This window comes from Nestor notabilis, unplaced genomic scaffold (assembly GCF_000696875.1).
Source record: "Nestor notabilis isolate BGI_N333 unplaced genomic scaffold, ASM69687v1 scaffold1372, whole genome shotgun sequence".
Lineage (NCBI taxonomy): Eukaryota > Metazoa > Chordata > Aves > Psittaciformes > Psittacidae > Nestor > Nestor notabilis.
Genome location: NW_009916752.1, coordinates 5,868 through 24,144, shown reverse-complemented (window position 1 = coordinate 24,144; position 18,277 = coordinate 5,868). Strand labels below are relative to the sequence as shown.

The window sequence follows — 18,277 nt, the reverse complement described above, 5'->3', positions numbered from 1 at the left end:
TAGACACTTGTTTCTGCATTTCTAGTGCATTATGCAGGTGAATGCCAAGATGTTTGAGAAACAGATAAAACATATAGGAAGTAAAAGGAAACTTGATATACCTGGATGCATTTGTTGAGGTAATTGAAGACATTGGCTATTAAATTAAATTTTTCCCCTCGAATAACAGAGTATGGCAAGGTGAGATCCACAAAGAATGGTTGGAATGCTGTCAGTGAAACAGGTGAAGAGATGCCAAAACCAGCATCATCCTGCATGCAGAATGCGCTGGCTTTCCATTCTGTGATGGTGTCAGGAATGGTGTAAAAGACATCGACCTCTCCACTGGAACTGAGGAAAACAAGAAAAAGAGAATAAGAAATTACCTTTGGCATTTTAAAGGCAAATTATAGAATTGGCTCCCTAGTCGAGTAAGTACAAAAGTGTTTTCTTCTCACTTTCTGCAAGATACCTTTCTATATTTAAAAAAAACAAACCAAAAAGAAGCTGAAAGTAAAGATGAAGGTGCTGGTGAACTACATGTTGAAAAGGAATTGGAAGAATACTCAGCTTTTTAAATTTAGAAATACAATTTGTTTAAATACCCTAATCCCCAAACATATAGATTAGAACCAATGCATTTGGATTAATGCTACAGAACAGCCTTTGGATGCATAGTTAAGATGGAGATATTCTTATTGCAGATGCTGTGATAGCCTGGAAAGAGAACCTGCTGCTGAATTAAACACTGGATGAAACACAACAAGTTTTGCTCCTGCTTTCTCCAAAACAAATGCTTTTATTTTACTTTTAGCCCTTATTCTTTCTCCACAGCAGAAGGATGTGGGAAAGAGCACAGAACATATGTTATTCACACTTCAAGTAGGTTTGACACTGTGTACTAGGTTGGGATCTCAACAGTCATTGATCAATATGAGAAAAGGAGACCCAAATCTACAAAGCAGACATATGTTCCGTGGCTTCTGCCCAGAATTCATTTCAGCAACATGTATAAACTACTCAAAACCACACTGTAAGAAGTGAAGATAAAAATACTTACTTGGTATGAAGCAGATCCCAAATCCAGGTCTCAGGGAAGAATTTTCGAACAGTGTTAGCTCCAGAAAGAATCCTTGACTCATCTAGAATATTGCCTATGGTTAAAGTATAATATGACAAAGGTCACACCAGAAGAATCTGAACTGCTGTCAGACATGCTTAACACCATAAATGAACACTAAGTATCCTGTTTGAGCATTTTGCCATTCTTTTTCCCATAAGAAAGGAGAATTCTAACAGGTACAGAGTATATGAAGAAGCAATTTCTTATCTACTCCCTTTTCCCATGGGAAAATACTAGAAAATTTAGCTATTCCGTAGGACAATTCATTTCATACTGAAAGGTCCCACCATCCAGTCAGAAAGGCACGCTCCACGTCCTCTACCACTAGCTCTCTTTGATTTGCAAATGGACAACAGTAGCCAGCATGGTCATCAAAGCTTATAATGTTTTACAAACTTCTCTGAGAACTCAATCATTTTTATCTTGTTCAGTAGTTAAAACTGAATATCTAGTCCATTGGGGAAAATATGTTTTTTTTTCCATATAGTTTATCTACAGGTCTGATATTAGGAACCAAGGTTTGCTCTCCAGTTTTGCCATAGACTCACTTGTATGTCCAAAAAGTCATTTAGCATGGAGGTACCTCGGAGTTCCTAAGTAAGACAGAATTGACTCTGCTGCAAGGACTGTCAAAAAGAGGTTACTAGAAGCAAACTGGGACACAGACTAATTAAAAAAAGCCAAACAAACAACCCTCAACATGCTGGTTGTTATCTTATAAAGGCAACAGTTCTAAAGAGCAGGAAGACTGGGACTGGAGATTCAGTATGAGCCTTCTTTTACCTGAACCATAGCCACTGGCATGGTCAAAATAGACAGGGTAATCTTCCATATCTGATTTGTGTTCATTGCACAGAACTGGCTTCCGTAGCACAGAGTTGGTGAAAACCTTCAGGCCCATATTCTGTATGTGAAGGAATCAATCATGTCACTAGGCAGCAGTGCATACCAATTTTCCTATCTAGGTTATCACACCTCATCTCTTTCCTCCCTCCCCACATCCCACCCTTGCAACCCTGAACATCACAACTCTTCCTCTACACTCTCTATGTCTTACAGAGCAGTGACACCTGGTGTTCTGTGAAGATGAGTAATGATGGGGCTTATGCTGTACCTTAGCCTATAGGGCCAGTGGAGAATGGAGGCAAGTGTAACAGGAATCAAGCAGCCTACATCACAAACTCAGATCTTTACTAGGAATGCCTGAGATCATGAGCCAAGGCTACGGTCCTGCTTAGGAAATATGTACTGAAGCACAGACAGGATCCCAGTGAATATATCTAGTAGTGATTTTCAGGCTTCCTGAAGAGGGGGGGATATGAAGACAGAAACTTTAGGCAGTTCCAGGCATCAGATGCCTTCTCTTAGTGGTTAGAACACCACCTGAGAAAGCTGAATGCTAATGTGCATGCATTCTTCTGGAATACCTCCCACTTAAGGAACCACACAGAGCACATACCTTGAAAATTGTGTAGACATCACCATCACGACTGACATTCACAGGCTCATAGTACAAGCCATCAAAAAAGGTGGTTTTGATTGGAGTACACGCCTCTGGCTTGTCATCTTCCAGGTTGAGCCCCTTGTAGTAATAGCCATATAAATCACTCACACGAAGTTGATAGTACACCTGGGAGATTAGAACAACTAGTGAACACAAGGAAGGTCCCAGCTGGGTGAAAAAGCACATATATGTAAAGCTTATGATAGCCCCTGCACAATCCTGTAGACTGTGGTGGCTTTTCCTGGTGGTGGCTAACTGGAAATGAATAAACAATTTGGCTGGTGATACATAAGAAGGATTGGACTCTACCATCCTCCTTCTGAGTTGCAACAGCTTTGTGGGGTGAACTCAAGCAAAAGGCACAGAGTTATGTCCCTGAGTTATGCAAACAGGAAACAGGAGTCCAACAAGATACTAGCTGACACATACAGCTTTTGTTCTGGGCTCAAGGCCTATTTGAGTCATAAAATAGAATTTTGTCATAATCACTCCCAAGGGAGGAGCTATGCAACTATGCTTTCAAGGATTTACATTAGACATATTCCTGGGATATGTCTTACGTGGCCATGATTTCCAAAAGTAAATGTTCCACTATGAATTTCTGTCTTTGAGGTGTACAACTGCCATAGACCTTTCTTTAATCACTGAGATGCCTGTTTCGAAGGGAAAAGTGAAAATACAGACAGCAGCAGAGACATGAGGGTAGGGAATTAGAATGTTGCTCTGGATGTCCCTAGGTCGAAAGAACACAGGACTTGGGTTGTGGCTTACTCTCTCAGCAGATAACTCTTGTGCGGGCTGAAGAAGAAGGACACTCTGATCTACAGCTCGCAGGGCACAGTAGGAGTTGGCAGCAGCTTTAAGGTGGAGACTGACTTTAGAGCCAGGGAGACCCTGCTTCTCAGAGAACTCGAGCTGGAGCTGGAAATGAATAAATCAAGGCAATCACACAGAAATTAGGAGAATCAGCTTGGCACATAGACCTAAATCTCACCTTTCATCAGCACTCACTCTGTTCTCTGTGGGACAAAGCTCCTGCCAGTAGATGGCCCTTCTGAACCACTGTACTGTTAAAATTCACAACCTCTGTAATCTCAGTCACCTCTCTCTCCCCACAACACTCAGAACTTTTTTCCTGAGTCTGAGAATAAATGTCCATTCCAGGCACAGCTCCTCATGTTCCCAGGCACAGCTCCTCATGTTCCCAGGCACATCTGTACCTTTTCCATTCCTAAAGGCTATCCCGAGTGCAGGGCTCTTGAGGAAGTCATTCCCTAACTGTTCTCACATCTAAGAGCCAGCTGATATAGCCCTTGATAAGAAAGCAAAGACTTTCACCTTGTTTTTGAAGCATACATCGCTCTGTATCCAAGAGCTGTCAGCCACTATCTCCCCATGAGGATGCACCGTGTAGAGCAACAGCCTGGCACTGGGGGCAAGCTTCTCAGTGACAGTCAGTGTGATGGAGAATGTACCTCTGGGAGCTGTGAAAGGAACATTGAACAGGGGACGAGAAGCCAACAAAAGGGATTAGACAAACTCAGCTTTGGTGGAAGGACCACGTATCATGACCTACCAGGATCTTTAAATAACAGGAAAGTTGGATATTGGAAGATTCATCTTGCAGTGGCTGAGGAACATCAGCAAGACAACAGATATAAACTGGAAAGTAATGAAAGCAGGGTGCTTTGCAGAGAGGGGTCTGAGCTGAGTAAGAGTTTGACAAGGAAATCTGTGCCTTTGGTTCTCAAACCTAGAATGTCCCACACCAGAGAAGATAGGCCAATCTCCTGAGCTAAGGGAGAGCTCTCTTAACACTAAGAAATACAAAGTTTTTATCCACATGGATGACAACTACTGGAACAGGGCCAGGAAATTAAGCTTGAGACCAAAGATGGCAAGTACTAAACAACAAGTCCTGTATGTGGAGTGAGGCTTATTTACGCCACCTACTGAAGGCTAGACATAGATGAGGTTCTGCAAGAAAGTAAGTTTTAACAGTGAAAGAAAGAAGTTCAGTGTGCTGTGATTGCTAGGACCATATTTGAAGACTTCTGAAAGTGCAATGAATTTCAAGCACTTAACTGCTAAATATCCATGTCAAATAGGATACATCTTATTTTCTAACTTTAAAAAGTTTTAAACTTGTAATTGGTGAAGATCAGGATGTCACAGAATAACTGTGAACCTATAAATATTCCTTGGCGAGAACTAAAATAGAAGAAGGTTACATTCTTTCTGTTTGGTCACAACGAAGGTTTTTATCTTTCAACTAGCAAGATAAATTTGATTATGATACAGGAGATTGGCTAGATGCTGCAGCAAAAGCGAGCAATGCTGTGAGTGGTGACAGGTGGTGGGGTTTAAGAACTAATACCTGATTTAGTTGCAGTTCTCTGCTTTCATCCCTTCTTACAAAACTCACTAATGCTCTAGGGGTCAGAAGGGTGCTCTGAAGTATCAGTAGTAATACAATCTAGAACTTACCACCAGAGATGTTCACTTGTTTCTGGCCACTGAGAATAATTTTCCCTTTTGTCATCACCTGGGCATGGAAAAAACTCATGAGACAGGATCAAAAGCACCTTCACCCTTTCCCCATGAAATCATTGATTTTGAGTAGTGTTCTGAGAGGCTTCAAAGGCCATCAAATCAAGCTGTGATCTGTAACCACTTTTTGGTCTGGAGATTTCTGCCTTCCGTGGTGTTTGGGAGAAGGTAAAAGAAAAGAGGTGTTTTGGGAGTCATGGTAGCACTTACCACATAGTAGAAGTTTGCGTGCCCAGCATTCCTGTAGCTCTCTTTGTTCAGGATATAGTGAACGTTGATCATTTGCTGTTGGCCACAGCTGAGCTTCTCCTTCACTGGCTCAATTTTCACAAAGCTGTTCGTCCGCGAGTAGAAACGTCGGACAAAGAATAAGGCTTGGGGCTCGTTATCATTCCTCCAGATGAAGAAGTCTGCACAGTCGTCTGGTGCCTGCCTGACCTATGCAGAGGAGTCATATATGAAGAATCGACAAAATGGAAAATGAAAAAATATAAGGCAGGTGAGAGGCAAAAGCATCTTCCTGCTAAAATATTCTGTTGGGAAGCTGATTTCTGGGGCCATTTAAGCCAAAAGCAAGAGCTGGTGTGAAAAATTTGTGCTTCAGCAGTTCAGAGCAGTGGACTTTCTGGACAACTTAATGCATCCAGACACCTATGGGAGTTTTTTTCAGACTCTTGCAGGCTTGAGGCAGATCGTATAAACCGTTTGGACTTATTGTGAGGTAGAATGGCATTGTACTTTTTCTCAGCTGTTCCCATCACAGCAGAGAAAAGGCATGACAACATGAGAAGACCATGTGGTAGCAACAAGCATGAGCATCTCTCTGCCATGGAAGCAGGCAGAAGCCGGGAAAGAGGCTGCTGTGCATCTGGGCTGGGTGAGGAAGATATGGTAGTCTGTGATGAAGGTCCTCTAGCGCACAGAGAAGGAAGATGGCTGCAGAAAGGGCTTCTGAGCAATGGAAATAACAAGCAGCTGCTGAAGATCGCCACAGCCCAAACATTCCTGAGGTGCAGTCTGACACGTCTCAGGCATTGGTATTTTCTCATATTAGTTTCAGGTGTTGGTAGATGACTGCCTATTTTCCTCATCTGAAAGAATCCCACCAGCATTTACCAGATTACTTCTAATCCCTCTCTTCAATGAAGTATTTTTTTTAGGAATTAGACCAAAGCCTGTATTTACTTACTCTCAACTTGAAACTGGGATCAAAGAAGTTGGACGTGTCGATGGAAAAAGCAGCAGTGCCGTTCTTGTTGGTGGTATAGTTGGCTAGATATTCTTCATTGAGCTCCAGCAGGACAGTCCTACCAGCAAGGGGCTTGCCATCCACATTTGTCACAGCGATCTGAACATAAAGAATACCCAAGGGATTCACAAAAAAAAACCCAAACCAAAAGCAAAAAAGCAATGGGAAATGCTCTGCTTACCAGAGGACACTCACTTCAGCACTAAGGACAACTGCAGAGAGGAGAAATCAAGAATTATATGTATTTAAGAGGCAAATGCTCCTTCAATAATTTGAAGAAGCAGGAGTTCTGTGACAGGCTAAGGCAGCCAATTGCTATCAGTGCAAGGACAAACTACATGTAACAGTGGGAGAAGGAATTGTATACATACATGATCTCATATAAGGAATTCTTTTAATGATAAATACTCTCTTTTTGGTGACTTAGTTCCATGGGCCATCACATAACATAAAGACCACTGAGTGAGAGATGGTGGATGGAACTCTTATTGCATCCTCACTCTTCCTGAGCAAAGAGAAACAGAGGGACTCCAGAGTTCGTACTCTCTGGAGAGCACTGATTAACAAACCGAAAGCAATTAGATGACTTCATGGCTACAGGTAATCTGTGCAGCTCAGGAGCACCTCCCAGTTCCTAGGTGCCTGTTAATACCCTCTGTCCCCACTGCATGTCAGGATGATGCTGTATAGCTCATCCTCTTTTCTGTGCCTGGGTTTATCCTGCATGTGCAGGTTGCTAAGAAGTTGGAATATGCTCCAACAACTTTTACTTTGCTGCTGTAAGTAAACATCCCTGGGACTGTGTGATACAACACAGGAAAGATTCTACCTTCAGTTTAGGCATAGCTGTCGCTGAAGTAGTTTCTTGCAGACTCCTACACCCGCTCATCTGACCTTTCACTTACCCACCTTCCAGGCATTCTCTAAGTATGGCAGAAGAGAGACCCTAACAGTCTAGGTATGACATCATGTTCTTATTTTCTCTAGGAACATCTAACGTAGCAAGAGAGTTATGCAGCAGTCACTGTTATGCACCATTATCATGGGAAGTTGTCAGCACAAAATTAAGGGATAGCCATAAATAGGGCAACACAGGGACCCTCATGCTGGACCTCAGGGAGTTTTGATCTAAATGTGTCCTTCGAGGCACCTACCTCGCCATAGTAAGGAATTCCCCTCTTGTAATAGAAATCCATATTCTTAAACATCACTCTGTCACGTTCTTGGTTGACTGCAACATAGTCATTGCTTTTCATCTGGATACCTGTGAGACACAGACAGTGTAAAGGGAGGAAACAGAAACCAGGATGGCCTGAAAATTGTTTCCTTTGAAAAGCTATATGGAGTAGTGATGTTCTGGAGGGAGATCTATGCAGAAAACTGTGATTATTTGCTGCACAGATCAGGATCCAGGACATTCCTCTCAGAAAGTACCATCTGTTAGCTTTAACCAGCTACTCCCAACCTCCACTTGGTATTACCTGTCCCATTTTCAGTGACAATGCTTTCTACATTGAGGCTGGTATACATCCTGGCATAGCTGCGGTAGAGCTGGAATGTTTTGATGGAGATTACAGAGTTGAGGCAGCCATCCTTCCCCAGCTGGAAACAGAACACAAAGGGGAAAGCCCATTTTTATCAAGGTTTGGAAAATTATTTCTGACTCTGTATTAGTGGGTCTCTGAAGAGCCTCATTGTCTCTGCTCAAATCTTCTTCAGTTCTTCCTTTCTACTTGCTTCCTTCCTACATTACACTTCTCACTCCCTGGCTCGCTTCCTCCATCATTGTTTCAATACCATTTACCTTTGCACCTGCAAGTCTCTCTTCTCATTCCCCCTAGTCCTCTCTTATGCTCATGCTCCATCGTAAACCCACCTTGCATGATGCTTGAACTCTGACCAGAGCACTTTGAACTAGTGGAGAAATTAACCATTAGTTTACCATTAAGTGTCCTCAGAGACTCCCAGTGTAGATCTGCTGATTAGATTTGGCAAGAACACAGATCCAGTGTTTTAGAAATGATCACAGATTTATATTTTCATGAGACTCCATCCCTCCTACTGACTCTTTCTGAGGGAAGAATCAAAGTCTCCTAATAAGGTCATCAGTAAAAACTACTTTCATGGTCTTTCAGCTCTGCATGTGAGACAGTGAGAAAAAGCATGCCTCCAAGGTTGTCTCTCTGGTGTTCCACAGGAAATGAAGGAGGCCACCAAAAACTGCTACATTTTGGGTAGTAAAGCTGACTGGGAAGAAAAGCCCTTGCCCTGTATCATACCAGTCCAGTGATTGCTTCACAGGTTTCTTTCTGGTTTTGTTCACACCGTGGACTGTAAAAGTGCCGCTGACACACATTGATTCGGGCATTCCCTTGCACTGGTTGGCCATAAGTGTACCTAGGAGAGGAAAAGACACAAGAATCCAATCACGTGGACTTAGCATGAAACCTGCAAAGATTGCAGAGTAATGCAGACTCTAAACCCCTCAGGAGTGTCCAGAGCATAGACAGAAGAGCAAGTGGGAATTAGGACCAGTCAGCACTAGCAGAATTACCTTCAAGAACTTTAAGGCTGTTTCTGGCACCTTGTTAAAAAAGCCTGTTTGATCATTGTTTTGATGTAGTCTTTCTTTAATGAATGAAACTGGAAAGTGGTGCTGGACTCAGGGATATTCATACCCTGCTGCTTGCTTTTTCTTGTTAGTGACTTATGCAAAGCAGGATGTACTGCAGAAAGATCCCTGTTCTCCCCTTTAGCTGACGTCACCCTGCCCTTTGGCTGTATCACAGCCGTCAATCATCAGTCATACACCCCTGTACTATTTCTCTTTTTCTGTAATAATAAAAAACAACAGCTAGCAAGTGCGTACTGCTTGTTATCTTTAAATTATCAGACACACACAAACTCCTTGAGTTCTAATTTTGCTGTGTAATGGGAAGAGACTTAACATTGCATGTCACGGAAGTCACAGCTAAAGGAACTGCTGTAACCCATACTCTGAATCAGCAGCAGCAGGGGCCCTGCTTCCCAGCATGGCACACCATCCTCTACCCCATGTTTCCTGTGCACAGATGTGTTGTTCTCAGCTCTGATACTTACGAAGCACAAACATTCACCCTAATTTCTTCATCAAAGAAAGAAATACTCTTCGGCACACTGGTTGTCACTTCAAATTTTGGCAGCACTGGAAATGCAATATGAATATGACTGATGAGTAGTTATATGCCAGAATCAGGTATATGTGTAGAAGACAGCAAAAAAAACCCCCAAAACAGTTGGCAAAGACATTTTCACCAAGAAGGGAGAAGAAATAGTTCGAAGAAAAGTCTACCTAGGAGCTGGCTGTAGGATAATAATAATCATAGTGATAATAATAATCATAATAATAATAATAATAACAGGCGAAGTAAGAATTGTGAGAAATCACTAACTGGCTGTACATTTAATTCAAAAGAAAGGTGGGAATAATGCTGATGTCTCAAATCAGTTAAGCCCTGGAGAACAGAAGTTATTATGCAATCCAGCACCATTGAAGGAGAAAGGCAACAGATTAAGTGAAATAGTAAAATCAAATAGGTCACTGTCACTCTCTCTTTTCAGCTTATCTTCTGTCCTGGGTCACCAGCAATAATGACAACACAGCTGGAAAAGGCCTTATTATCGCAAACCTGTACACAGGAGACTGGAAGACATGAAAGAGCTCTGAAGGGTAAACAGGAAAGGTGCTTTACTGCTCTTACAAAAATCCCAAACAACTGGGAGTTGTCCAAGCCTACTCTGGGGACTGCTAAGGAAAACCTGCAACTGTAAGCTGAGAAAACTTGAAAGGTCGAAACAAATCTAGCAACTTTCTTGATATGGTCTATTTCAGAGAGTAAGCAGATCACTATCTGGGCTTTGGCACCTCCACTGCCCACTGTTTTCCATCTTGCATTTCCACTGGCTATCCAGCCCCCACCACTAACAATCCCATACCTGCCATGATGTATCTACTTCATAAATAACATCTTCAGATTTCTCTGCATATTTTAGCCTAGTGCTCTTTATATGGTGATGACCTCAACAAAAAAAGGGCAGGCCTGACTCCTCCTTTCAGATGGGGAGTGTAAGGCCTGAGTCATAGGATGTGGATCCCAAAGACACACAGTGACAGCCCAGAAATGAATAGGAGCCATAATTTAATTCCTGAAAAATGCTGCCCTTTTCAGCATTTCTTTTTTCCTTTCTCACCTTCACTTTCTCTACCCAGCTATCCCCATGTCTCTCTTTCTCAGGCATGAAGCAGAGAATTCAAAGCACCCAAACTTTGCACTGGCAGCTCCTATTTGAGTTAGGGAGAGCTAGCCTCACTGCTGGTGCAGGGCAGTTTACAGCCTTTGCTTACCATATTCTTCCACCTTGAAGAAATGGTCCTCTTTTTCACCTGACTTTTTCTCCACAGTGATGCAATAGGACCCCAGAATAGGCTCTGGAATTAGCTGAAAGGAGAGCTGGACAATTCCATGCTTAGATGCAACCTCCAACCACTGGAAGATCTTGTTTCGCTCCGGGTCCTGGAGAGTGGGAGAGATGTACCCTTTTTCTTGTTTTCTTGCCTTCTTTCCAGTTTTGTATCCTAGCATATTGGCTAAGTGCATTATGTGCTCTGACTTTCCCTAGCTGGAAACTAGCTACACTGCAACATGATCTCAGATCATCCAGGAATAGTACTTTCTTGGGACTCAGGTTGTTCATCTGTAGCATTTCTAGCATAAGTCTTTCTGACTTAACTCCTCCTGTAAAACAGGAGTATTATGCTTGCCTCCTTTAGAAAGTGTGATGTGAAATGTGGTAGAAGACTAGTTCATTGCTAGCCTGTTCCCCAGCAGAACATGACATTTCAGGGAGTTACTATTCTTGTACGAGAATGACACTACTTCACCAGACCATTTTCTGTAGTCCTACCAAAGGAAGACTACACTAAACTTATTTGAATCCTAATGGAAGACCCAGCAACAACCCCATGCCATCTCCAACTAACATCTTCGGTTGTGCTGATTTCTTCTCCTCTGGTGTTTGATACTGTCACTGTTCAACCTCATATCCATTGGCTTTAGATGATGTGCTCTGGATGAGTCTCCCTCATCTAGTGACACTATGGGGGAATGATGAAGCATAGTCCTTCCAAAGCAACACGTTGCATCTCTTACCTTAACGGTGATTCGGGGATACTGGAGGAGAGAAAAAAGGAAAAAAGGGGAAAAAAAGAAAAGTCAGAACATCAAGAAATTAGCTGTGGAGGTTGAGAAATACTAGAACATAAAGAAGGCTGTGAACTGCTTTCTCTGGCTACAGAGCACTAGGCCAAGGAAATAATTTCAAGTCATGTCTCTAATTACAGAGATAACTTAAAGAGGATAACTTGTTCGTGAATTTCTCTTTCCTACAAAAACATCCAGTCTGTTTCTACATATCTGGGACAAGTGAAGCAACTACAAAATCTGAGTGCTGTGAGAGATTTCCAAGAGTGCCTTCAGACCCTTTGCCCTCTATAAAGGCAGGGAAAGGACAGAGTGTGAAGCTAAGGAATTACAACACTTCTCCAGAAACATCAGGAAGCCTATCCCAGGCCCTTTTTATTCAACTTCTAATTGAGAGAGTCTCATTGAACAGGTATCTCAAGAGGGCACTTGAAAAATCTTGACCATCACTCATACTTACTGTTTCCTGAACAGATCTGAACTGCGTGTCCAAACTGACCACACGAAACATCACTGAAAAAGATGCAGGACAAAAAAGGATTCTTTACTTCAGCAGGGGTAAGTTCCTTTCAACACACAGCTGAAACAAAGTTTGCTCAGGCTTTTAGGGAGAACTAAAGAGTCCCTAGAGAATTAGAAAAGATTTGATTATCTTAGCTAGTACTGTCATTTAAACATCATGATGGAATCAGCACTCTCAATTAGATTAGCAATTAAGTAGAAAGAGCTATTGGCAGGAAATTACATGCTTCCTTTATTTTTATACCAAGCTTATTAATTCCAAACTTAACCTATTTTTTTCTGTATTTTGAATGATGCTTTTTATGTGACTGACCTCAGTAAACCTGGCAGAACTCAAGATCCTGTAAATGTCATTAACTCAGTAAAAGCACATGAAGTCTACTCATTTTTTGTGATTTGCGAATTGGTTCTATTTTTCACTGACTTTTGACGAGTCCAGATTCAAATGACATCTATACACTAGCTGAGGGATGGATCATCACTATTGCAGTCCATGGGCTTTTATTCCACAAAAGGAAGTCCTTGTCACTCTAGACCCACCCTTGCAACCATTTTCTCAGTTCACTAGCTGACTCAAACTCCTCAACTACCTTTTTGCCCTGGTTTGTAGATAGGTTTGTCCGTCTGGATGAAGACAGTATTATCCACATTCTGAATTGCCACCGATCTTCTCTCAGCTAATTTGACTGTGGTGCCGTTTGCAGAGAAGGAAATGAATGCTAGGGGATCAGAAGTAGCAGGAGGAACCTGGAGAGAAAAAAAAACCCAGAGGAAAAGTGGTAAATTACATATATTGAGATCCCCTGTTGCTCAGGGTTCTTGAGTAAGGTACTGACTGTCAATTGAGTCATAAATAGCTTATGCAAAGTCCTGAGAAGATCCATCTTTGCCAGTGAGGTAGTCTCTGGAAATTTCTGCTGTGGAAGTCCCATGATCTGCCACCAGTTAAGCTATGCCCTGTCCTGTGCATTTCCTCTCATGCCTATGTGCAGGTTGCCCCAACCATATAGCTCAATTCTGAAATGCTTTCTCCTGCTACATTCTGGAAGACCTAACCTGGGAACTTGCTTGTCATATCTGTACAGATCTTGCAGAGTCACAGGAAAGAGAATGAGTATATCCCAGCTGGGATCTCCAGCTTGACACTTCTGACAGTCTCATAAGGTGCATGGACCTGTGATAGCAATCAAAAGCTTTTTCCTAGTCTCTCTGTGAATAGAGATGGAAAGTCTTTCTCCAGCTTTCCCCCAGAACCCATATGTCTTTCTTTTTCTTGTCTGTGTTGTCAGCCTTTCCAGGCATTTATCTTTTTTCATCCTATTCCCTGCCCACACTCTTCACCTTCTGCCTGCACTGACAAGGACAGTTGCACTCAGAAGTATCTCCCGCTTCTATACCCTTTCCAGTAGTTTCAAAAGAGAAAATACCTTGAATTCGCAGCACTGGAAGAAATCATTCCTCGTCACCGATTCCTCAAAAAGAGTATTCCGCATACTGCCATATTCCAGGACAACGCTCAGGGACAGAGGCTCACTGAGGTTATGGAACTGCACACAAGCGGTCTGCGGAGAGTCGCTCCGCACTACTGTCGGGACCAGTAGCACATACTGACTGTATGAAGGCAAGACCAGATCAAAGAGTTCAGTCATGGAGGAAAGTCAGAGCAAACAGGAGAGGCAATTACCATAGAATTGCCATATGTGTGAACAAAGACACAATCCAAAGCTTGCTCAAACCAGTGGAAGGAATTCCATTACTTTCAATGAGTTTGGAATAATATGCTAAGAAAGTACAGGTGATAATATTTTGTCCCTCATGGTTCTTTCTGAGCTGAAAGACAGGCGTCATTATATGCAGTCTCTTACCCAGCATGACACTGCATCTTTCCATTCCAGGTATTTACACAACTCCAATCACTAAAGTGTCTAAACACCTGACAAGCATCTGACAACACCTGCATTTATCCGCCCATGACTTACATGTATACTTAAACCTCTGGAACCTCCCATAAGGAGGAGTAATATTTAGTTTCTTCTTCAGATCAAAAACAAAGATCAGTAACAAAAATACTAGCTAATGGTTGCAACAAATTTTTAATTTGTTCTTCTCTAGACATTACTCCCTCCAGATAACAACTGACATCAGATAAGTCAATCAGCATAATGCATCAAGAAATCACCTTGCTTTTCCGTTCTGCAGAATATTTCAGAGAATGCTCGATCTAACCTATATGCTGTACTCTGTTTGCATGACTCTCCCTGTGCTGCTTCCTTTGCTTCTTTCTTCTACTGGGCTTTTTTAGTTATATGCTTTCTGTAATTAGGGCAGCCTTCCTTCCCCAGATTCTTCCTCTGAAAAAACATTCCTTCAGATTTGCTAGATTCGATGAAGGTTCTGTTGCTGGCTGGTTGCTTGCTGGTTCTCTGCTGCCCAAACTAGTCTTTTCAAATAATGTATGACAGCATTAATGGGTTGGTTCTGCAGCAGCACAACATGAATTACACAATCTTTTCTTACGAATCTGAGCCTTTCTTTTTTTTTTCCCCCACAGCTTTGCTTGCTTATATTGCCTTTATTGTTATTTTCATTCGCCCAGTTCAGACTGCATGACCTTCAAAGACCAAAAGTAAAATGATTGAAATGAACAGTGATCTGAGAAAGCTAAACCCCTCCGACTTTCCGTGTTTTCCTTTAAAACTTTTGAAAAGGCGATTTAAGCGCTAATGTTGATGTATATTTGAATATTGTGGCTGAAAACTGTATAAAGCCATGGACATTGACAGAGCTGTATAAGCACAGCAGGTGTAATACTCATACTTCATACTCATTCTTACATTAATACTAATATTAGGATTGGCAGTCAGCATAGTCCCTAATACCAGCCATTATCTGGCGTTTAGCACCTCCTCATACAACATGCTCGCTCTGTACTGCTGATCCATATCAATCCTGATCATTAGTGTCACTTGCTGGTCTAGTATTGAACCTCCTCTCCACTTTGTCCATGCACTTGAGACTTCATCTACTCCAGTTCTAGGTTTCTTTCATTCAAATCAGATTTAATAGCAGTTTTATGATGGAGAGCATCATTCCAAATCATCCTTCAGTGCCATCTACTTCCACTTCAGACACATTTCAGAACCGAGGTCTCAAACATCCAGTTCATTATACAGCAGTGTCCTAGGAGAAACAAACTAGTGGGAAATATACTGAAATATATTATCATAAAAACACAGAATGTATGATCTCTTACGGTTCAGAAGACACCGCAGCAATCCAGTTCAAGGACAGAATACTCAGAAGAAGCCTTGACCTCATCTCTGTCCGTGAAGAAGAAAGAAGGGAGATGGATCTCAAGTGGACAGCCCGTCTTCTGGCTTTTAAACTGGTCTGAGATGGTGCTCCTCCTCCATGGTTTCAGTCATATTCTAACAAAAGATATCTACATAAAATTTGCATAGATTCATCTTCCTCTCTGCTGTCTGTTCTCACACCCCTTGAACCCTCAAACAATAGCTTAGGAAAGCTCTCATATTTCACATAGCTTTGTGAGGTATTGCAAGCCAAACCGGTTCCTGCCCATCTGAATGCTTTATTGAAGCCTACCTCATTGTCATTGGCTGTTCCTTAATGTTTCAACCTGTTAGTGTTTGCCACTGAGTAAGTATTTCCTTGTTCTGTGAAGATCTCCTGTAGAGACATCTCACAAAACAGAAGGAATCATAACACGGTGCTAATGTACGCCTGCATAGGGGCCTGGGCAGTTACCATACAGCATCAGGCTGTAGCTGCATTCAGTATGGCACAGAAGGAAATTCCTATTCATAATCCAAATTTCTTACTGCACGTAGTAACATTCAGCAAGGAATGGTGTTGGCTAGTTAAGTAACATTTTTGCCAGTGGTCAGGATGAGCATATCTCTAGGGGAAGAAATCTGATTGATAGTATCACTTCATTTGTTCACTCATCCGTCTGTCAGTCTGCTTTTTGCCCCCATCCTTGTTTCACCCATCAAGCAACTTGCAACCCTGTTTGTGAGTATTTAGTAAACCTGACTGAAAAGAAGTTTCAGAATCATGAAGATATAGAATCACAAAATAAGTCAGATAGAAAGGGACCTCCTGGCATTATGTGGTCCAATCTCTCCTTTCAAGCAGGGCTAGCTTCAAAGCTTGTCCAGTCACATTTTGAATATCTTCAAGGATGGAGAATCAAATCTGGACACAAAATTTCATCTGTAGTCTCACGACTGCTGAACAGATCAGAAATGGATTCCTTGACATGTTGGCTACACTCTTGGTAATACAGCCTGAACACAGGAAACTAAATAATCTATAGTAGAGGGGAGCTGCATTCATGCTTACATGGGAAAAGAAAAGAAAGATAAAAAACCAAACTAAACCAAAACACCAAAACCCTCCAAAATAAGGTAGCCAATCCCTAGGTAGGTAACCTAGGGGAAGTAACAGACAATTTCCCTTCCTCTTCCTGAGACAAACAGGTAATGAGTGGAAAGAGGAAGCTGAGTATACTGTAGGAATATTTAGGAACATGAAAGAGAGCTAGGAGCACTGAAAAAGGTGTTAGGCGATGCAGAGTGGGCCTGAAGTTATTTCAGTAGTAAGGGGCATGAGAAGGAAATTAGGACTATTATAGTGATGTGGTACAAATGGATGTGGGACTGTTGAAAGCCAGAGTCTATCAATTTCACTTCTCACGATCTCATACGTTCTTGCTGATGATTCAGCCGTACAGTGATTATTCTTCCCATCAGCATAAGTGATGACCTAAACTACCCATGCCTAACCACCTTACCTACCCATCTTTCCCGGAAGCTTTCTGCTGACCAAGTCAGGACGTAAAGAAAACTGCACTGGGTGCGGCTGGAACACCTAGGACAGTTTTCCCACTATTCCCACTGAGTCTGTGTCTTTTCACTGGGATAGTGAGTTACTTCGTCCTATTGCACAAAGCTTTCCAGAATGTTCTGACACTGAAGTGACAACTCTGCATGGCAGGCAGGTGGTGTGCAAATAGGGCAGTCCCATTGTTAAGAAAGCTGATGAATTAATTGTAATGAGGGCTGAAGACAGCTAAGAATGTGTCATGTTTGTATTTGCAGCTTTGAAATGCCCCATGTCTTACTTTAAACAGGTACTAAAGAACAGGCAAAAAAGAATTAAGGAGTGAGAAGGAAATAGCATTCAATTCCAAGGCTCTGGTGCAGTCTTTGAAAAAAAGTTGGGGCTGTTCAACCTGGAGAAGAGAAGCTGTATAGAGACCTCACAGTATCTGATGGGGGCCTACAAGGATGCTGGAGAGGGACCCTTCATTGGGAACTGTAGCGATAGGACAAGGGGTGATGGCAGGGTGATGGCTTCAAACTTAAACAGAGGATGTTCAGGTTAGATCTAAGGAAGAAGTTCTTTACTGTGAGGCTGGTGAGGCACTGGAACAGGCTGCCCAAAGAAGTGGTAAATGCCTCATCCCCAGCAGTGTTCAAGGCCAGGTTGGGCAGAGCCTTGGGCATCATGGTCTAGTGTGAGGCATCTGGGTTGGAACTAGATGATCTTAAGGTCCTTTTCCAACCCAAACCATTTTATGATTCTATGAAACTCATCCAGAAGCTCATTCTTTATTTAAGGGCAGCATGCCTTTTGCATGAACGTAAGAGGGCTTTCTTGTTGATACATAGACATGGAAAAGAAAAAAGATAAAGCATTTGAAAACTGAAATGTTAGAAGACACGTTCACATTAATTGAAGCACACACATTTCTCTGGAAACCAGTTGTTGGATTCATTACTTTAGTGAAATTACTGATCCCAGAGGACTTTTTTGTATTGCAGAAATGTTGTGATAAGAAAGTAAGCTTGAATCTTTATGCACATCACTACCAGGTCAGGGTTACTTCTTAAGAAGACCACAGTGCAATGGAAAAATTATTCTAGTTGCTTTTGGAAAAAAGGAGAAAGAAGTAGTTTGGGGTTGTCTGATAAAGAACCTAGGAGCAGGAGGGGGTTAATCATCTGGAAGCACAAAGATCAAGATTTAATATGGGGGAGATAATGAACGTCACACTAAGCTGCTCTTAAAAGACACACACGGAA

General features: G+C 42.0%; 1 protein-coding gene across 1 annotated transcript in view; it reads right to left on the bottom strand.

Moving 5' to 3' along the window:
• The window catches only part of LOC104413650 (ovostatin-like), a 28,670-nt gene extending 13,185 nt beyond the window's left edge, over window positions 1–15,485 (bottom strand). The window contains exons 1-19 of the mRNA XM_010024709.1: window positions 15,421–15,485; window positions 13,595–13,778; window positions 12,758–12,914; window positions 12,106–12,158; window positions 11,595–11,615; window positions 10,790–10,958; window positions 9,505–9,589; window positions 8,685–8,802; window positions 7,887–8,007; window positions 7,560–7,669; window positions 6,346–6,504; window positions 5,367–5,594; window positions 5,094–5,151; window positions 3,945–4,090; window positions 3,378–3,527; window positions 2,562–2,732; window positions 1,886–2,006; window positions 1,040–1,121; window positions 102–330 (exon numbers count right to left, since the gene is read on the bottom strand). Coding sequence (XP_010023011.1) covers window positions 102–330; window positions 1,040–1,121; window positions 1,886–2,006; window positions 2,562–2,732; window positions 3,378–3,527; window positions 3,945–4,090; window positions 5,094–5,151; window positions 5,367–5,594; window positions 6,346–6,504; window positions 7,560–7,669; window positions 7,887–8,007; window positions 8,685–8,802; window positions 9,505–9,589; window positions 10,790–10,958; window positions 11,595–11,615; window positions 12,106–12,158; window positions 12,758–12,914; window positions 13,595–13,778; window positions 15,421–15,485 — 2,427 coding nt within the window. The remainder of the gene's footprint in view (window positions 1–101; window positions 331–1,039; window positions 1,122–1,885; window positions 2,007–2,561; window positions 2,733–3,377; window positions 3,528–3,944; window positions 4,091–5,093; window positions 5,152–5,366; window positions 5,595–6,345; window positions 6,505–7,559; window positions 7,670–7,886; window positions 8,008–8,684; window positions 8,803–9,504; window positions 9,590–10,789; window positions 10,959–11,594; window positions 11,616–12,105; window positions 12,159–12,757; window positions 12,915–13,594; window positions 13,779–15,420) is intronic.
• Window positions 15,486–18,277: the final 2,792 nt, after the last annotated feature.